General features: G+C 38.2%; 1 protein-coding gene across 3 annotated transcripts; it reads right to left on the bottom strand.

Annotated features, from left to right (window-relative positions):
- Positions 1-781: 781 nt before the first annotated feature.
- nup54 (nucleoporin 54) lies at positions 782-13,097 on the bottom strand. Of its 3 annotated transcripts, none has more exons than XM_086096511.1 (15): positions 12,923-13,097; positions 11,936-12,043; positions 10,782-10,865; positions 10,483-10,653; positions 9,886-9,972; positions 9,643-9,777; positions 8,129-8,349; positions 7,699-7,886; positions 6,278-6,474; positions 6,138-6,192; positions 5,981-6,074; positions 4,842-4,949; positions 4,647-4,766; positions 1,694-1,804; positions 782-1,588 (listed from the first exon to the last, which is right to left on the bottom strand). In XM_086096511.1, the coding sequence occupies exons 1-15, from the start codon at positions 12,966-12,968 to the stop codon at positions 1,460-1,462; spliced, it is 1,854 nt and encodes a 617-aa protein (XP_085952637.1). In that variant the 5' UTR covers positions 12,969-13,097; the 3' UTR covers positions 782-1,459. The 3 variants fall into 3 exon arrangements, with proteins under 3 accessions (XP_085952637.1, XP_085952638.1, XP_085952639.1); XM_086096512.1 differs by having other exon boundaries at positions 10,522-10,653; XM_086096513.1 differs by lacking the exon at positions 10,483-10,653 and having other exon boundaries at positions 787-1,588; positions 12,923-13,095.
- Positions 13,098-13,696: the final 599 nt, after the last annotated feature.

Below are 13,696 nucleotides of genomic sequence, written 5' to 3'. Positions count from 1 at the left end.
TGGCCAAATGGAACCAGCTGCAGGCCAAGGGCTACTTAAAAAAAAAAAAAACATTAAAAAAAAAACCATGTGTCATCAAACAATTAACGAAGCCCAAGCTTGCATAACTCAAACGTTTCGATTTATACAAGCAGCACTCAGCCTGCACGTGACAAATTTTCAATAATTTGGAACTAATGGAATCAAAACATTATTCTTGTGCTGAGTCAGAAAAAGTGTCTAATTGATTATACGACCAGACGAACCACCAGTAAGATAACACAAATTGACCTCTGCCTCACTTCACCTTCCACTTACAACTTGCATAATACAAAATTGTATACATTCCAGTTTGCTTCGATTGTTGTGAGACAGGAATTATAAGAGATTATCTTTCCCAATTAAAGATGATTTGATGCATATCATATTTTATAGTGGTATGATTTCAATGAGTTTTTGAATCAAAACTGATTGGAATGTTTTTTGTGACATTAACTGTACTCAAACGTTCATTCTATTGTAAAATGACAAGAAATTCTCTTAACCGCTCAAAAGGAGTCGTACCATTACGAATCAAATCGTCACTCTACCAGATACAAACTTTCCATAAAGTGTTTTTTGGGCAAAACAATGTTTCAAATGATTTCAAAAATTGCCCCTTCAAAATCATGTTTTAACTTTAGCATTTTAGCTTACCTCTTGCTATGGTGACCTTTGCTCCATTTCCACCCAGATTGTGCAATTGTCTTTGTTCATCCGTAATATAAGATTTAGATTCAAAGCTCCCATGCATCCGGATCCTTCTTAATTTTATTTCATCACTTTCCCAATACTTTTGCATTATTCAACTGTTTGACATGCGCAGCTACTAATTTATGCTTAATTCAGAAACAAAGCGGCTCCTGTTTGATTTTCTGAAACATTGTCGCTGCTATATACACATACACTGTATCCACCTTTTCAAAAATATTGATTTGGCTTTTCATTTTTTATAAGCCATTCTACAGGGACAGCTGTTTAAGATCATTTTCGCTACAAACATGATGCTTACATGGAATGCTTGTTTTCAATTGTCTGAATGTTTTTTTTTGCATCTGTCCCTATGTAATTGAATGCTATTATTTCGCTGATTGTTTTTCTTTTTTTGGTCCTGTAGTAACGCAATATTGTTGCATTCAAGTGCACCATGGGAAATCGGCAACCCTACTTCCACTCACAGAGTCACAACTTTAAAAGATGATTTTTAAGGTTAAAGTTGAAATGAAATTTTAATAACATTCTAGCGGCAAATAAAAAGCAATACAAAGACTTATGTACAAATGTTTTCAAAATCTCATATCCAAAATCTGATTTAACGCGAATGACCAAAAACTATTAGTTGGCGCCTGTAAACTTTCTCTTATATGTCCCGAAAGCACATAACAGTCAGCCATGGGTTCCGCACACAAAACATTCCAACACTGTGCTTCAGATGATCAGCTCAACTGAGGACGCCGCCCCGCGCGTGCCCGCTGTCGCTCAGCCCGTGCTCGATGAGTTTGATGTCTTCCAAGTCATCTTTAATCACGCTGATCAGGTGACTCAAACCGTCTTGCTGCTGCTTTAGGTGCTAAAAGGTGAAGTTACGCAAAAGCACTTTGTTAATAACCTTTAACGCCACCCTCTTTGGCCAGTCTTCAAATAGTGGTCTAAACTAGAAGTTTCAAACGTTTACCTGTCTGATTTCTCGGAGGAGGTCGGCGTCGACGTTGTAGCGCTCCTCCGATTGCACGGCCCCGAAGTGGTTCTGCATGCGGATCTGAGACATCAGCTCATTCAGGCGACCCTGGGGGAGGGAAACTCATTGGAAACATGTCCAAACTTAAAGAGTATATGACATTACATAATGCTAATCGACATTGCTAACCATTTAGCCTAGGCTAATTTCGTTGGCGTTTAATAATGCTTACGCATAGAAGATAATACATAATTAGTAGGCATATACACTCAATTCAGCTCATGTCGATATACATATATATGTATGTGTGAACTAAATGGTGGTTAGTGTTTGTTTACGTTAAGTGGTAATCACTAGCGCGCTAACGCTAATCGCGATTGCTAACCGTTTAGCAGAGGCTAATTGTGTTGGTGCTTAATGCCTATGTAGGTTCTATGTTTTTATAGCAATAGAACACAATATTCTGTGAGCCTTGCAAAAATCCGGTAAAACGGAAGTGAAGGGGATTGCTTCAGTGAAAATGGCTGGGAGTGACTGAGTTGATCACAAATTTTATATCTATTCTTAATGTACAATAAAATATTTTTTTCTAAGTTGTATACTCTTTTTAACTCTTTGACTGCCAGACGTTTTCAGAAAAGGGATGCCGCCAGTGCCAGCCGATTTAAGCATTTTGACTGATCTTTCAAGGTCCACAGAAAATGTTCTGTTTGGACTATGGAAACACACGTACTACCAAATGAAAGATTGGACTTTCATCTTTCATCAGAAAAAAAAAGTTTGTTTCTACCTTATTCCGTTCTTTAGTAATCAACAATAGAAAATGGTTAGTTTGACCCAATTTCGCCTGTTTTGGACCAAAATATGGAGAAATCAAGCTTTTAGTGAAACGATATTATTTCATGCATTCTAGTGAATTTTACACTTCTTTTTGTCCATGAATGATGCCACAAACACCTAAATAGTGCTTTACTTCTATAAAACACTACCACCAAGAATGAAAAAGTGTTTTTTGATAGCAAAATACGTTTATTTACATTCAACAGTGTAACAATTTGACAACAATTTGGCAAACTATTTACAAATGTGTGCAACTGTGGTGCTATTTACAAATATGTGGATGTTTCAACGACAGTTTTTCTTTTTGTAACACTCTCCTGCGTGCAAAGAGACGCAACAGCATTTGCACAACAGATTGCCTCTTCGCGTGCGCCACTTTCTTGCAGGCCGTTTTTTTCCGGGGAATAGCAAGTATATACTGCAGTGTGTCATCAAGTCTAATATCAGGATCATGCTACGGTTTCGTTACGTCTCGCTTCCCCGTGTCCTTCAGTTGCTATACCGGGTGGTAGGAGATGTTCTGATCCATTTTATCCACTCCATTCATGGTGGCATCGTAGTCCAGAAACAGTGTCTTCTCCGTGATCAGACTGTACCCGCTCCTCCGATGAATATGCATTGGACTCGGGGTACTCTTCATTGTCCGATCGAATGTCCGCTTGTGCAGCTCCGCGTTTTCCGGCGTTAGCAGCGCTAGCCGGTGAGGCTTTATGACGAGAGAATAACGGCCGCGTCAATGCTTCCAACTCCGGCGTCAACCTCGGGAGTGACCATCATCATCATCATCAATGTGCATTGGTCGATGCTTTTCGACTACTCTCCATCGTCCGATCGAATGTCCGCTTGTGCAGAAGTACCCGGCCGGCTATTGTGCGCGTTTTCCGGCCTTAGCAGCGCTAGCCGCGCTTAGCCGGTGAGGCTTACTACGTGATCGTAAACACGTCCAGGCTTCCAACTTTGGCGTCAAACTCGGAGTCGTCATCATCATCATCATCAATCTGCATTGGTCGATGCCAACTCTCCATCGCCCGATCGAATGTCCGCTTGTGCAGAAGTACCCGGCCGGCTATTGTGCGCGTTTTCCGGCCTTAGCAGCGCTAGCCGCGCTTAGCCGGTGAGGCTTACTACGTGATAGTAACAGGCCAAAGCTTCCAACTTTGGCGTAGAGCTCGGAGTCATCATCATCGTTGACATCAATGCGCTTTTTAGTATTGATTGATGCTTTCCGTCTTTGAAAAAAATGCTCAAGCTGAGCTGCTTGTAACCGGTTGCTTGGTCAAGCCATTGTGGCTTGGATCAGCCATTGTCTCCTCAACACTCTAGCTCCGCCTCACGTCTTCTACTGACGCCCACGGTGGGCGGCCCATCCAACCTTGTGCAAAGAGAGTCATCGCTGCCCTCTAGGGGCCAAAACGAGTCTTTGACTAATCATATCTGCCTGATACTTTCAGCACAGCTGCCCAAGGCTTTCCTGCACCCGTTTTTGAAAAAAAAACAAAAAAACATAGGGGACGTCTTTTAACGTCCTCGGCGCCCTTCCCTAGGTTTATGCTAAACGTTTTATAACGTTTATGGCAGTCAAAGAGTTAACATAAAAGTGGGGAAAATGTTTTAAACTAATATAAATATGGCTGCATCTTTTAGTCATTGATACAGTAATTTCTTAATAATTCATAAAATTGAGTTAAAATTAAAACGATGTACTGTACTGTAAAAAACAAATGTGATAATAATTTGTGTTGGTCATTTTTCTGCCACTAGATGGCATAATTGCATTTGTAAAACGGTAACAGCTCAGTGCATTTTCTTTTCATATTAAGAGCTATCTAATCTTCAACATAAAGTAACTTGTGAAATTCTGCACGTTTTTTAAATGACAAAATACAAATTGACCCCAATCTCCACAAATATATTTCATTATTATTAAATTTATTACTGCAAAATTTGGAAGTGGACGTGTCTGCTGCATTGCGACTGGAATTCTCCCCAGTACAAGCTTTCCTCGTAAGGGGGCGGTGATTAATTGCGCGTAAAAAATGTTTTACTCAAAATTAGCGCACTAATTTTGACACCCTTAATAAAAAGATGCAAGTACACCCAAATCACTCACCTTGAACTGCGTGGGGGCGTTGAGTTCCGACTGAATGGTGTCAAGCTGCACCCTGAGGTGCTCCTCGTCCACTTGAATGGCGTAGCCTCTTTTCCTCTGGATCTCCTGCTTGATCAGCACCTGCGAAGGAAGAAAGAACGGAGGGGAAATGAGGAAGGACGAGTCGACGGACCGGACGAGTGCATCAGAACGTACTTGCAGCACGCGGTGAGAGAGGTCCATCAGCTTCCTCTTGTATTGGGCGATCTTGGCCACGGTGGTGGACTGGTTCTTCTGGAGCTCGCTGATGTCGTTGGAGACAATCTGGAAAGTCAACATGTTCGGCAGTAGGCCCAAGAATGACTTAGTGGACCAGGTGCTTATAGGTGTTTGAAAAAAAAAAAAAAACTAGTCAAGCTTTTCACTCAGAAATTCTCATGTATTTTATTTTATTTACAAAACGATAAATTATTCTCTTTTCTACACTGTACAAAAAAAAACACTCCGAAATTCTAAGTACATTTTACCAGTTTATTTAAAAAATAAATAAATTAATTAATCTCTTTTCTACACTGTAAAAACAAAACTCAGAAATTTTAACAAAATTTTACAAGAAAAAAAAAAGTTGCTCAAGTGTTGAGGAACGAACTCATGACGTTCAGCTTGGTAGATGGCTACTCTACCACCTGAGCCATGCCACTCTTGCTGTTTGCCAGTTGCCACTATACTGGTGTGTCTAAAATTAGACCAAACATGGGTCTTTTGGAGGTACAAGGATTCTGCCTGACACCATCAATATGCTAACACACAGCAGGAGCGGCATGACTCAGATGGTAGAGTGGCTGTCTCCCAACCTAAAGGTTGTGGGTTAGTTCCTCAACCCATGAGTAGCTATAAAAAAAATTAAATAAACTGTACTCAAAAAACTTAGAATATCTCAGTGATTTTTTTACAGTGTAGAAAAGAGATTTATTTATTGTTTTTTTTAATGAACTGGTAAATGTACTCAAAAATCTCCCTTGTAAAATGTACTTATAATTCCTGAGTGATTTTTTTAGTGTAGAAAATATATTTATTTATTTATTGTTTTTTTTTTTTTAAATAAACTGGTAAAATGTACTCAAAAATCTCCCTTGTAAAATGTACTTTGAATTTCTGAGTGAATGTTTTTACAGTGTAGAAAAGAGATTAACTTAATGTTTTGTAATTTTTTTAAAAATAATAATACATGAGAATAGGACCCTGAAACGCATGATAAATCGTAATATTGAGGTGAAAAAAAAACTTGTCAATCAAGATTATTAAAAAAAGAAAAGAAAAAAAAGATTCAACCCTAGTTAATGGTATTCACGTACGTCCACTCTGGTTTGGTGTTGTTTAGTCATTTGCTCCTGGATCTGAAGTCGCCGAAGCAGCTCTTTAAAGCCCACCATAGGCACTGGGATCAACCTAGGTACAAAAGAGGTGGCGGTTTATCACTGTAGGTTGCAAACAAACGGCAAAGTTACTCACTTCTCCGGGTCAGGGTTGTCCACTTTGGCCTGCTCCCAGATGATGGGGTCCACCCCTGACGTCAACAAATATCGTCTTTGAATCATTGCAAAAAAAAAAAAACTAAACAAAAATACTGTTGAAAGCGGGCGCACACTCACCTGCCGGGGCGTTCTGGAGAAGCTGTTTGAGCTGCGCCGGCGAGAGCTCGGTGCGCGTGACGGACATGGCCACGCCCAGCTGCGCGAGCTGAATCTTGATGTTGGCCTGCTCCAGGTACGAGAAGAGCGTGGAGGCAGGAATGCGCTTGGATGTGCCGTTAGGGGAGCGCTCCACCACGTAAATGATCACTTCTGTCCTGAGAGCCGTATGGACACAATCAGTCAACATATTCTTTGGTGAAAAGATTGATCAACAACTAATTGATTGTCAAATTAATAGCTAATTATTTTTTATAGCTGATTGATTAATCATTTAGAGATGTTTAATTTAAAATAGGCAAAATCTTTGAAATTTCAGCCACTCGAGAGTAATTTTTCTCTAGACTTATTGTTGAGTCAAAATAAAACATTTGCAACCATGTTTTCTAAAACAATGATCAACATTTTTGCCTATTTTCTGACATGTTATGGAACTAACCTGTGACTGAATCCTTATTTATTTATTTATGTCAATTTGAAATAACGTCCTCTTTTTGAATATCTGAATGGAAATTAAAACTTTCTTAAAAAAATACAGTTCATTAATTAAATTGAAAAAACAATCGCCGGATTAATCAATTATTAAAATTAACTTCACTAAAGCTACCTTGCTATTAACAAAATACAAAAAAAATATTTGAATAATGATTTTAAATGACACTTTATATTTTTAACATATTACTAAAACAGCAATATCATCATGGAATCAATCAATAAAATAAATAAATCACAAAATAAAAATTCATACATTTTAAATGTAAATTAATTATAAGTGTTTTTATATTTTTACCAATATTATATTAAAATTGCAAAAAAAACAAAAAACTTTACGACCATTTTTATTTAGTAGATTCATTATTATTATTTTTACATTAACCAAGAATAGCGACAATATACATATAACGTCCATTGAAATGTATTGGGGATTTTTGTATTTTACCAACCCATAGAATTATTCACAATAAAAAAAGGCTGATAAACCTTCAATTTATATTTTCCACCTAAAACCAGTGGGGAAATATTAATAAACTATTTGGGGGGTTAAATATGCAAATCCACAGGTGCCAAACCATGAGTATGCAGAGGTTCACTGTACACAACCATTTCATTTTGAATTTAAGTATAAAAAATAAAACAATAATAATAATAATAAAAGGTTCACATGCCAACTAAGAATGATTCACTAGTCTTTTAAAGTTTGTGTTCAGCATCTTGTGAATTACACAAAAAAATCATGTAAAACATGCAAGAATATATATAACTATTTAAAGTATACAAGTACTCTCTATAAACACCCCAAAAAAATTGTGAGCACCAAAAAAAACCATTCAAACACTCAATACCAAGTCGAGTGTGTGTGTGTGTATACACGTGTGACGTACTGGTCGTTGGGCAGAGACTTGACGCCGTCCACGTTGACACTGAGCGTCTGGTTGCTTCCCAGAAACTTGTGCAGCGACTCCACCAGCAGCTGCTGCTGCACTCGCACGTCCGCCTCCTTCCTGTTGAGGACCAACACCACCAGGCCATCCTCGTCCTTGCTGATCGGCACGCAGCTGTAGCCCACGGCCTGGCGGCCACAAGACGTGAACATCAACCTATTTTTCCAATTCGTATATTTTCAGTGGAACCCTTTTTTTTGTCTTCAGAAACCACAAGATGTCGCCAAAAAAAAACAGCTAATTCAGTCTCTCTATATCACACTTCCCTAAACCTGCTGCGGAAGAGTCTGACGGGGGTTCACGTCATTAAGTGATTCGTCCTAACTAATTTTGTTATCGATTCATCTTATTCCCAACGAGCTAGGGTTACCTTGAACCTGCAGAAGGGGTTTTCCTGGTTGAAATCCACGGGGGGGTTGTTGTTGCTGAAGTAGCCCTTGCCCGTGCCCCAGTAGGCCTGCAGCTGGTTCCATTTGGCAAGAATGGAGTCGCGCTCGTCGCCCAGCAAGGTGGGCGCCGACAACGCCGTCACCTGCTGGTACAGCTGATTGGGCTGAGCTTGTTGCTGGGCGGGCTGGCCAAACAAGCTTCCTGGTAAAAAAAATAAAAACCATACATGACTATGTCTGGTCAAAAAGGTTGAAGTATAACTATTCACTGTCTGCAAATAGCTACTCATTCGCCAATATGCGTTTAGCGAGATGCTATTTACATTTTGTGTGAAAAAAATTATATTGCCGTTTTTGTTGTATTACAGTGAACGAAAATGAACAAAATAACAAATAATATAATAAAAATAAAAAATAAAAATAAATAAATAATAATAATAAATAACAAAAAAAAAGAAAATTAGCAAACGGCACATCGCTAAATAAAACCCTTTCAATAATTTTTCATCTTAAACGTGTTTAGATGAAACACCTAACGTTTGAAGACGAATGGAAAAATTCTCTAGGAGGAGCTCGTTAAAAATGTGTTCTATAAAAAAGTTTAAAAAAATGGCACTTAGTTACCAAATAAATTCAAAATGGCAGACTTCCTATTAGGGTTAGCACATGGCTACAAATTACTTTTTTGTAGGTCTTCAGCTGCTACATTTTCCTCCCATTGTTTTAGTTTTTTTACATATCTAGGCAAAACGTACAACCAAATAAAAAGCTTTCAATATCTTTTCATCCTAAAACATCTTTAGATGAAACGCAATGTTTCAAGACGATCGGATAAATTATCTAGAAGTTTGCTTTTATGACTTTTATAAAAGGCTAAGAAACAAATTCCAAGGTAAATCAAAATGGTGGACAGTTATTGAAGTGGACGTCAACTTTAAACATTTCTTGACAATATGTTATATGTGACCTCGCTAATCTAAACATGACATCCTGATTAATATTACATTTGTGGAATAAGAGTTCGAAGCAAAATCCAGCCGTTTTGAATCCATCTCAGGGGGGCGGCCATTTTGCCACTTTCTGTCGACTTTAGACGACATCAATGTTGCTCAGGCAACGACCAATCACGGCTCACCGGTTTTCTGGAGCTGCGCTGTGATTGGTTGTTACCTGACACCTGAGCAACATTGATGTCATCTTTAGTCGAGAGCATGTGGCAAAATGGCCGCCCCCCTGAGATGGATAAAAACGGCTGAATTTTGCTGCTTAACTCATATTTCACTAACACAATATTAAACAAAATAATATATTTAGACTAGTGGAGCTGCATAGTATTGTCAAATGTTTTGGGGGGGTTGACTACCCTTTTAAGTTACGATGTGCAAGTTTCAAACTCGACGTCGGCCTTCATGGAAATTTCACGTTCTTCCGTGCTTGTGGTTTCATGTTCTTTTTCCTTTTGTTGTCTACCAACAAATGATTTAGTGTAACTCACCCTGGTGCTGCTGAGTGGGCTGGAGACTAAATCCACCAAAGCCGCCCAGGCTACTGGTTCCCAGTCCAGTTCCGAATCCGGTGGCGCCAGCAGCGGCTCCGGTACCAAGGCCGGAAGTGCTGCCAAACAGGCCTCCTAAGATAAGTTGGTCACAGTAAGGAGACACATTTTCTCTAGGAGACTTGAAGCAAAAAGAAAGAAGCCAAAAGGAGACTTTTTTTTTTTTAGGAGGCGTTGACTTACCTGTGGTGCTAGAAGAGGGCGCAAAGCTAAACGTGGAACCCGGCGCGGCAGCAGCTGTCGTCGTCGTGCCAAAGCCACCAAATGCGCCTGAGAGCCAAATTTTACAACAAAAAAAAGAAAATAATCACAACAAATCACTTATGTTAATTACTACGACGATGTGGGTATGTAACAAGCAAAGAAAATAATAATAGAAATAAAAATAAATAATAAATGGTGATTTTGGATAATCAATAAATAAATAAAGAAGCAATTATTGTAGCGGTTGGTGTATTAAAGTAGATGAATGCATTGACACATTATAAGCGACCGTCACAAAGAGAATTCAAGATTACTTCTCACACCTACCATACACGAAGGACTGAATAACTAATTATTTTTTTTGTAATTAAATATAGTCATCTGTAAATTGTACACTTGGAAGACAAGATGCCAATGAGCGTTCAGTAGTGAACGTGAGCAGTAATCCTGAATTAACCCCTCGTACGTCAACGCACGACGTCACATGACATGAAGAAGCACGGCACCACACAGACGTGACACATGGATGTTTTGTGTACTCTACACGACTCCAGTCAATCACAAGGTTTCATCTACCTGTGCTAGTCAGGCTATTGCCAAAATTGAAAACAGTACCAGCGGTGGACGCTGTGCCAAAGCAGCCCGCGTTAAAGCCCACAGCTGTTGCCGCCGGGTTGGCATTTAAGCCGAAACCCCCAAAACTAAACCCACCAGCCGGGGTGCCTCCGGTTCCCAGCCCCCCAAATCCTACGGGCCAGCAAAGGCGGGCAGCGAGAGGGAGAGAACGACACAGTTGGGAGTTAAAATGATAAGCGTTAATACAATGGGAAAATCATAGAAGGTAAACAGACTAAGCCACGGGTGTAGCGACGTACCCGTGCCGGTGGAGCCAAATGGAAATCCTGTTGCTGGTGCGGCAGCGGTGGTTGTCGCCGTGCCAAAACTCGGAGCTGTGAGACCTGGGACCAGAAGTGCACTCAAATCACACGACTAAGGCAGCTTGCCGGCTAATAACCCATAAAAATTAGTTTATGCCAATTAAGTTTTCATTTGACAAATATTTTTTTTAAAAGTCATCATTTTAGCAAAATACTACTTTTACAAGAAAAATTTAAGACAATAAAAAAAGTTGTTAATTTAATGTCAATAAAGTGTAACTTTAATGTAGTAATTTATATAAGTAGCAAATTCTGTCAATAGTAATTTTACCACATTAACTCATTCACTGCCATTGATGGCTATAGACGTAAAAAAGTCATTTTAACAATTTTTAGTTTAACATTTTTTCCCACTTTTGTTAACAAAAGTATAAAAACCTAGAATGTTTTTTTGTATTAGAACAGATATAAAATGTGTGATTAATCGTGAGTTAACTAGTGAAGTCATGCGATTAATTACGTTTAAAAAATTTAATTGCCCTACGCCCCTAATTTTTACAATTTTTTCTTTAAAAAAAAACATTATTAAAATAAAAAAAATAAAGAAAAGGTTATTAAAAATTAGGGGCATCAGGCGATTAAAATTTGCAATCGTAATCTGTTCTAAATGTACAAAAAAATATATAGGTTGTCATACTCTTGTTAGCAAAAATGAGAAAAAAAAAAGTTAAACTAATAAAAATAGTTCAAATTAATTTTGGCAGTCTATAGCTGTCAATGGCAGTGAATGAGTTAAAATAAGTTGTCATATTATGTCAGTAAAGTACTTACATAAAAGTCAATAAATTGTAATTTTACAAAAAAAATAATGTATTAATTTTACATAAATAAAACATACTAATGTTACAAAAATATAGTAGGGATTGCAATTTTACAAAAGTAAGCTTTGTATGTCAAAAACAAAACTTTATGAAAATAAACACATAAATAGCCCATAAAATGTTGTGTGGAAAATGTTGATATTTCGTCAAAAAAGAAAGAAAGACTTTTCTCTCTTTTTTTGCAATGTTATTTTTTTCCTCATGATATTAAAATGTTACTCTCAAAACTTTGTACATAGGTGTTCACAAGAAGTAGAGAAGAAGGCTTACTGCCGAATCCAGAGGCGGCTGTGGTGGTGGTCGCCGGGCTGCCAAAGCCAAACGCCGTTGATGCGGTGGTCTTCGCGCCAAACGAACCAAATGTAAATCCAGTTGTGCCTTCACAAAAGACAAAAAAGTCAAATTACATCAAGAGTTTGGCCATTCTACAACGAAACACATGAGGCATATCCCTCATGCTATGAGCGATCACAGTAACGTACTCAACGCGTGTATTTGCTGTCCTAAGAGGGCTGCGTTAAAAAACACCAACACTGGTTATGTTCAGAATTATTCAATCATCACTTACATCCTCATTACTATTTATGAACTCTTGCATATAGCATTTTGGGGTAACCTACCCTTCAAGTTTTGCTGGAAAACTCGCCTGTGCTCTGTTTTTGTGCTTTTGTAATTACTTGTGAAATATGGGTGTTGTTATTGATAGATTTCGTCGACGTTTGTGATGTCTTTTTTTTTTAAACTGGTCCTTGAATGCACCTCCTACTGCACTCATCGTGTCCTGGAATTTATTCGTTTATTTTTTATTATTATTATTATTTTATTACAATTGCATGACATGCAGACAATCAAAGGCATCCTATAATTTATGACGAAAGCTTAATGGCTCCGGTACGTTTAAATAATGCGACAACAATGACGTAATTACTGCGCGCCCAAGTAGTGATCGAAGATTATTTTTCCATTTTATTTATTGAGTTAACGATATACACTATTGTCCACTGCATAAAAATTCCAAAATAGTGATTAGTGAGTAAATAATGAGCAAATAATTTCAAACACAGCCTGTGACTTCACTTGATGTTTTTCATTAGCCGGCTAAGGAGAAATGCATCTTCTTGTCACGAGGGTAAACCACTGCGTTAGCGTTCACCTGCGACAAATCAAGGCTTAAAAATACGGGCGGGTCACCGACAAACTCAACAACTACTACTTATAGTAACTATCGTACAGAATGTGCAAATAAAATGCACTTACTTGCTGCAGGATTTGAAGCAGCAGCGCCGCCAAAATTGAACGCCATGTTGACTTTTTGTCACCGGGTTCTTCTTCTCTTCCTTTGTGTTGTTGTGCTGCTTCTCAGCCGTATTAGCGCCACTTGTCGACTGAACCTGGCATGACTAAAGTAAAGTGCTTTCACGCTTTCTCAAAAGATTATTTGTAGTCATCACCAGTTTTTTTTGTTTTGTTCTGAGCTGAAACGTGTCATTTCCAAAATATTCGACGTCACTGAGTGGTCATATACATAAATGCACTACAAGCAATGACGTCATAGTATCATCAGCCAGTGAGAAAAAATAGAAATGCGAGTGATTAAGAGACAATGAGATCGAATTTATACAAGAAAAAAAAAAGTATTAAACTATAGCATATTGGTTTGGAAATATAATCCACATACTGCAGTAAAAAAAAATCTATAATGAACTATAATTTTAAATGTTTAAATCTATATAATGTAACAACACACAAATCATAACATTATGTAAACATGTCAGGTTTCACGTGAATCGTACTGCCACTTACTCTACTTCGGAAAACAAAAGTAAATAAATAAATACATGTGCTTCATTTGTAATGAATGTGACTTTACTGATGTTGTGTGTAATGAATCATTACACACAACACCGGTGCAGTCACATGCAGGAAGCCATTTTAAAAGGTCCTCAGTAGACATGCTGCGTTTAAAATAAATCCAGAGACTGCCATGCATGACTGCATGACCTGCGCTGACATGTCACACCTGTTGGATGC

This window comes from Leptonotus elevatus, chromosome 15 (genome assembly GCF_054856555.1).
Source record: "Leptonotus elevatus isolate MCC_2025b chromosome 15, RoL_Lele_1.0, whole genome shotgun sequence".
Taxonomy (NCBI): Eukaryota; Metazoa; Chordata; class Actinopteri; order Syngnathiformes; family Syngnathidae; genus Leptonotus; species Leptonotus elevatus.
Note: the sequence above shows the minus strand (reverse complement) of the source record. Positions and strands in the feature narration are given on the sequence as shown.

Bases quoted from the DNA above. Each gene is read 5' to 3' on its own strand.
- nup54 (XM_086096511.1), bottom strand. From the start codon at position 12,968: ATGGCGTTCAATTTTGGCGGCGCTGCTGCTTCAAATCCTGCAGCAA. The intron at 1,805-4,646 runs GTGAGTGATTTG...TCCCTCCCCCAG, and splicing joins ACGCCCCCACGCAGTTCAAG to GGTCGCCTGAATGAGCTGAT. The intron at 1,589-1,693 runs GTAAACGTTTGA...TTCACCTTTTAG, and splicing joins TCCTCCGAGAAATCAGACAG to CACCTAAAGCAGCAGCAAGA.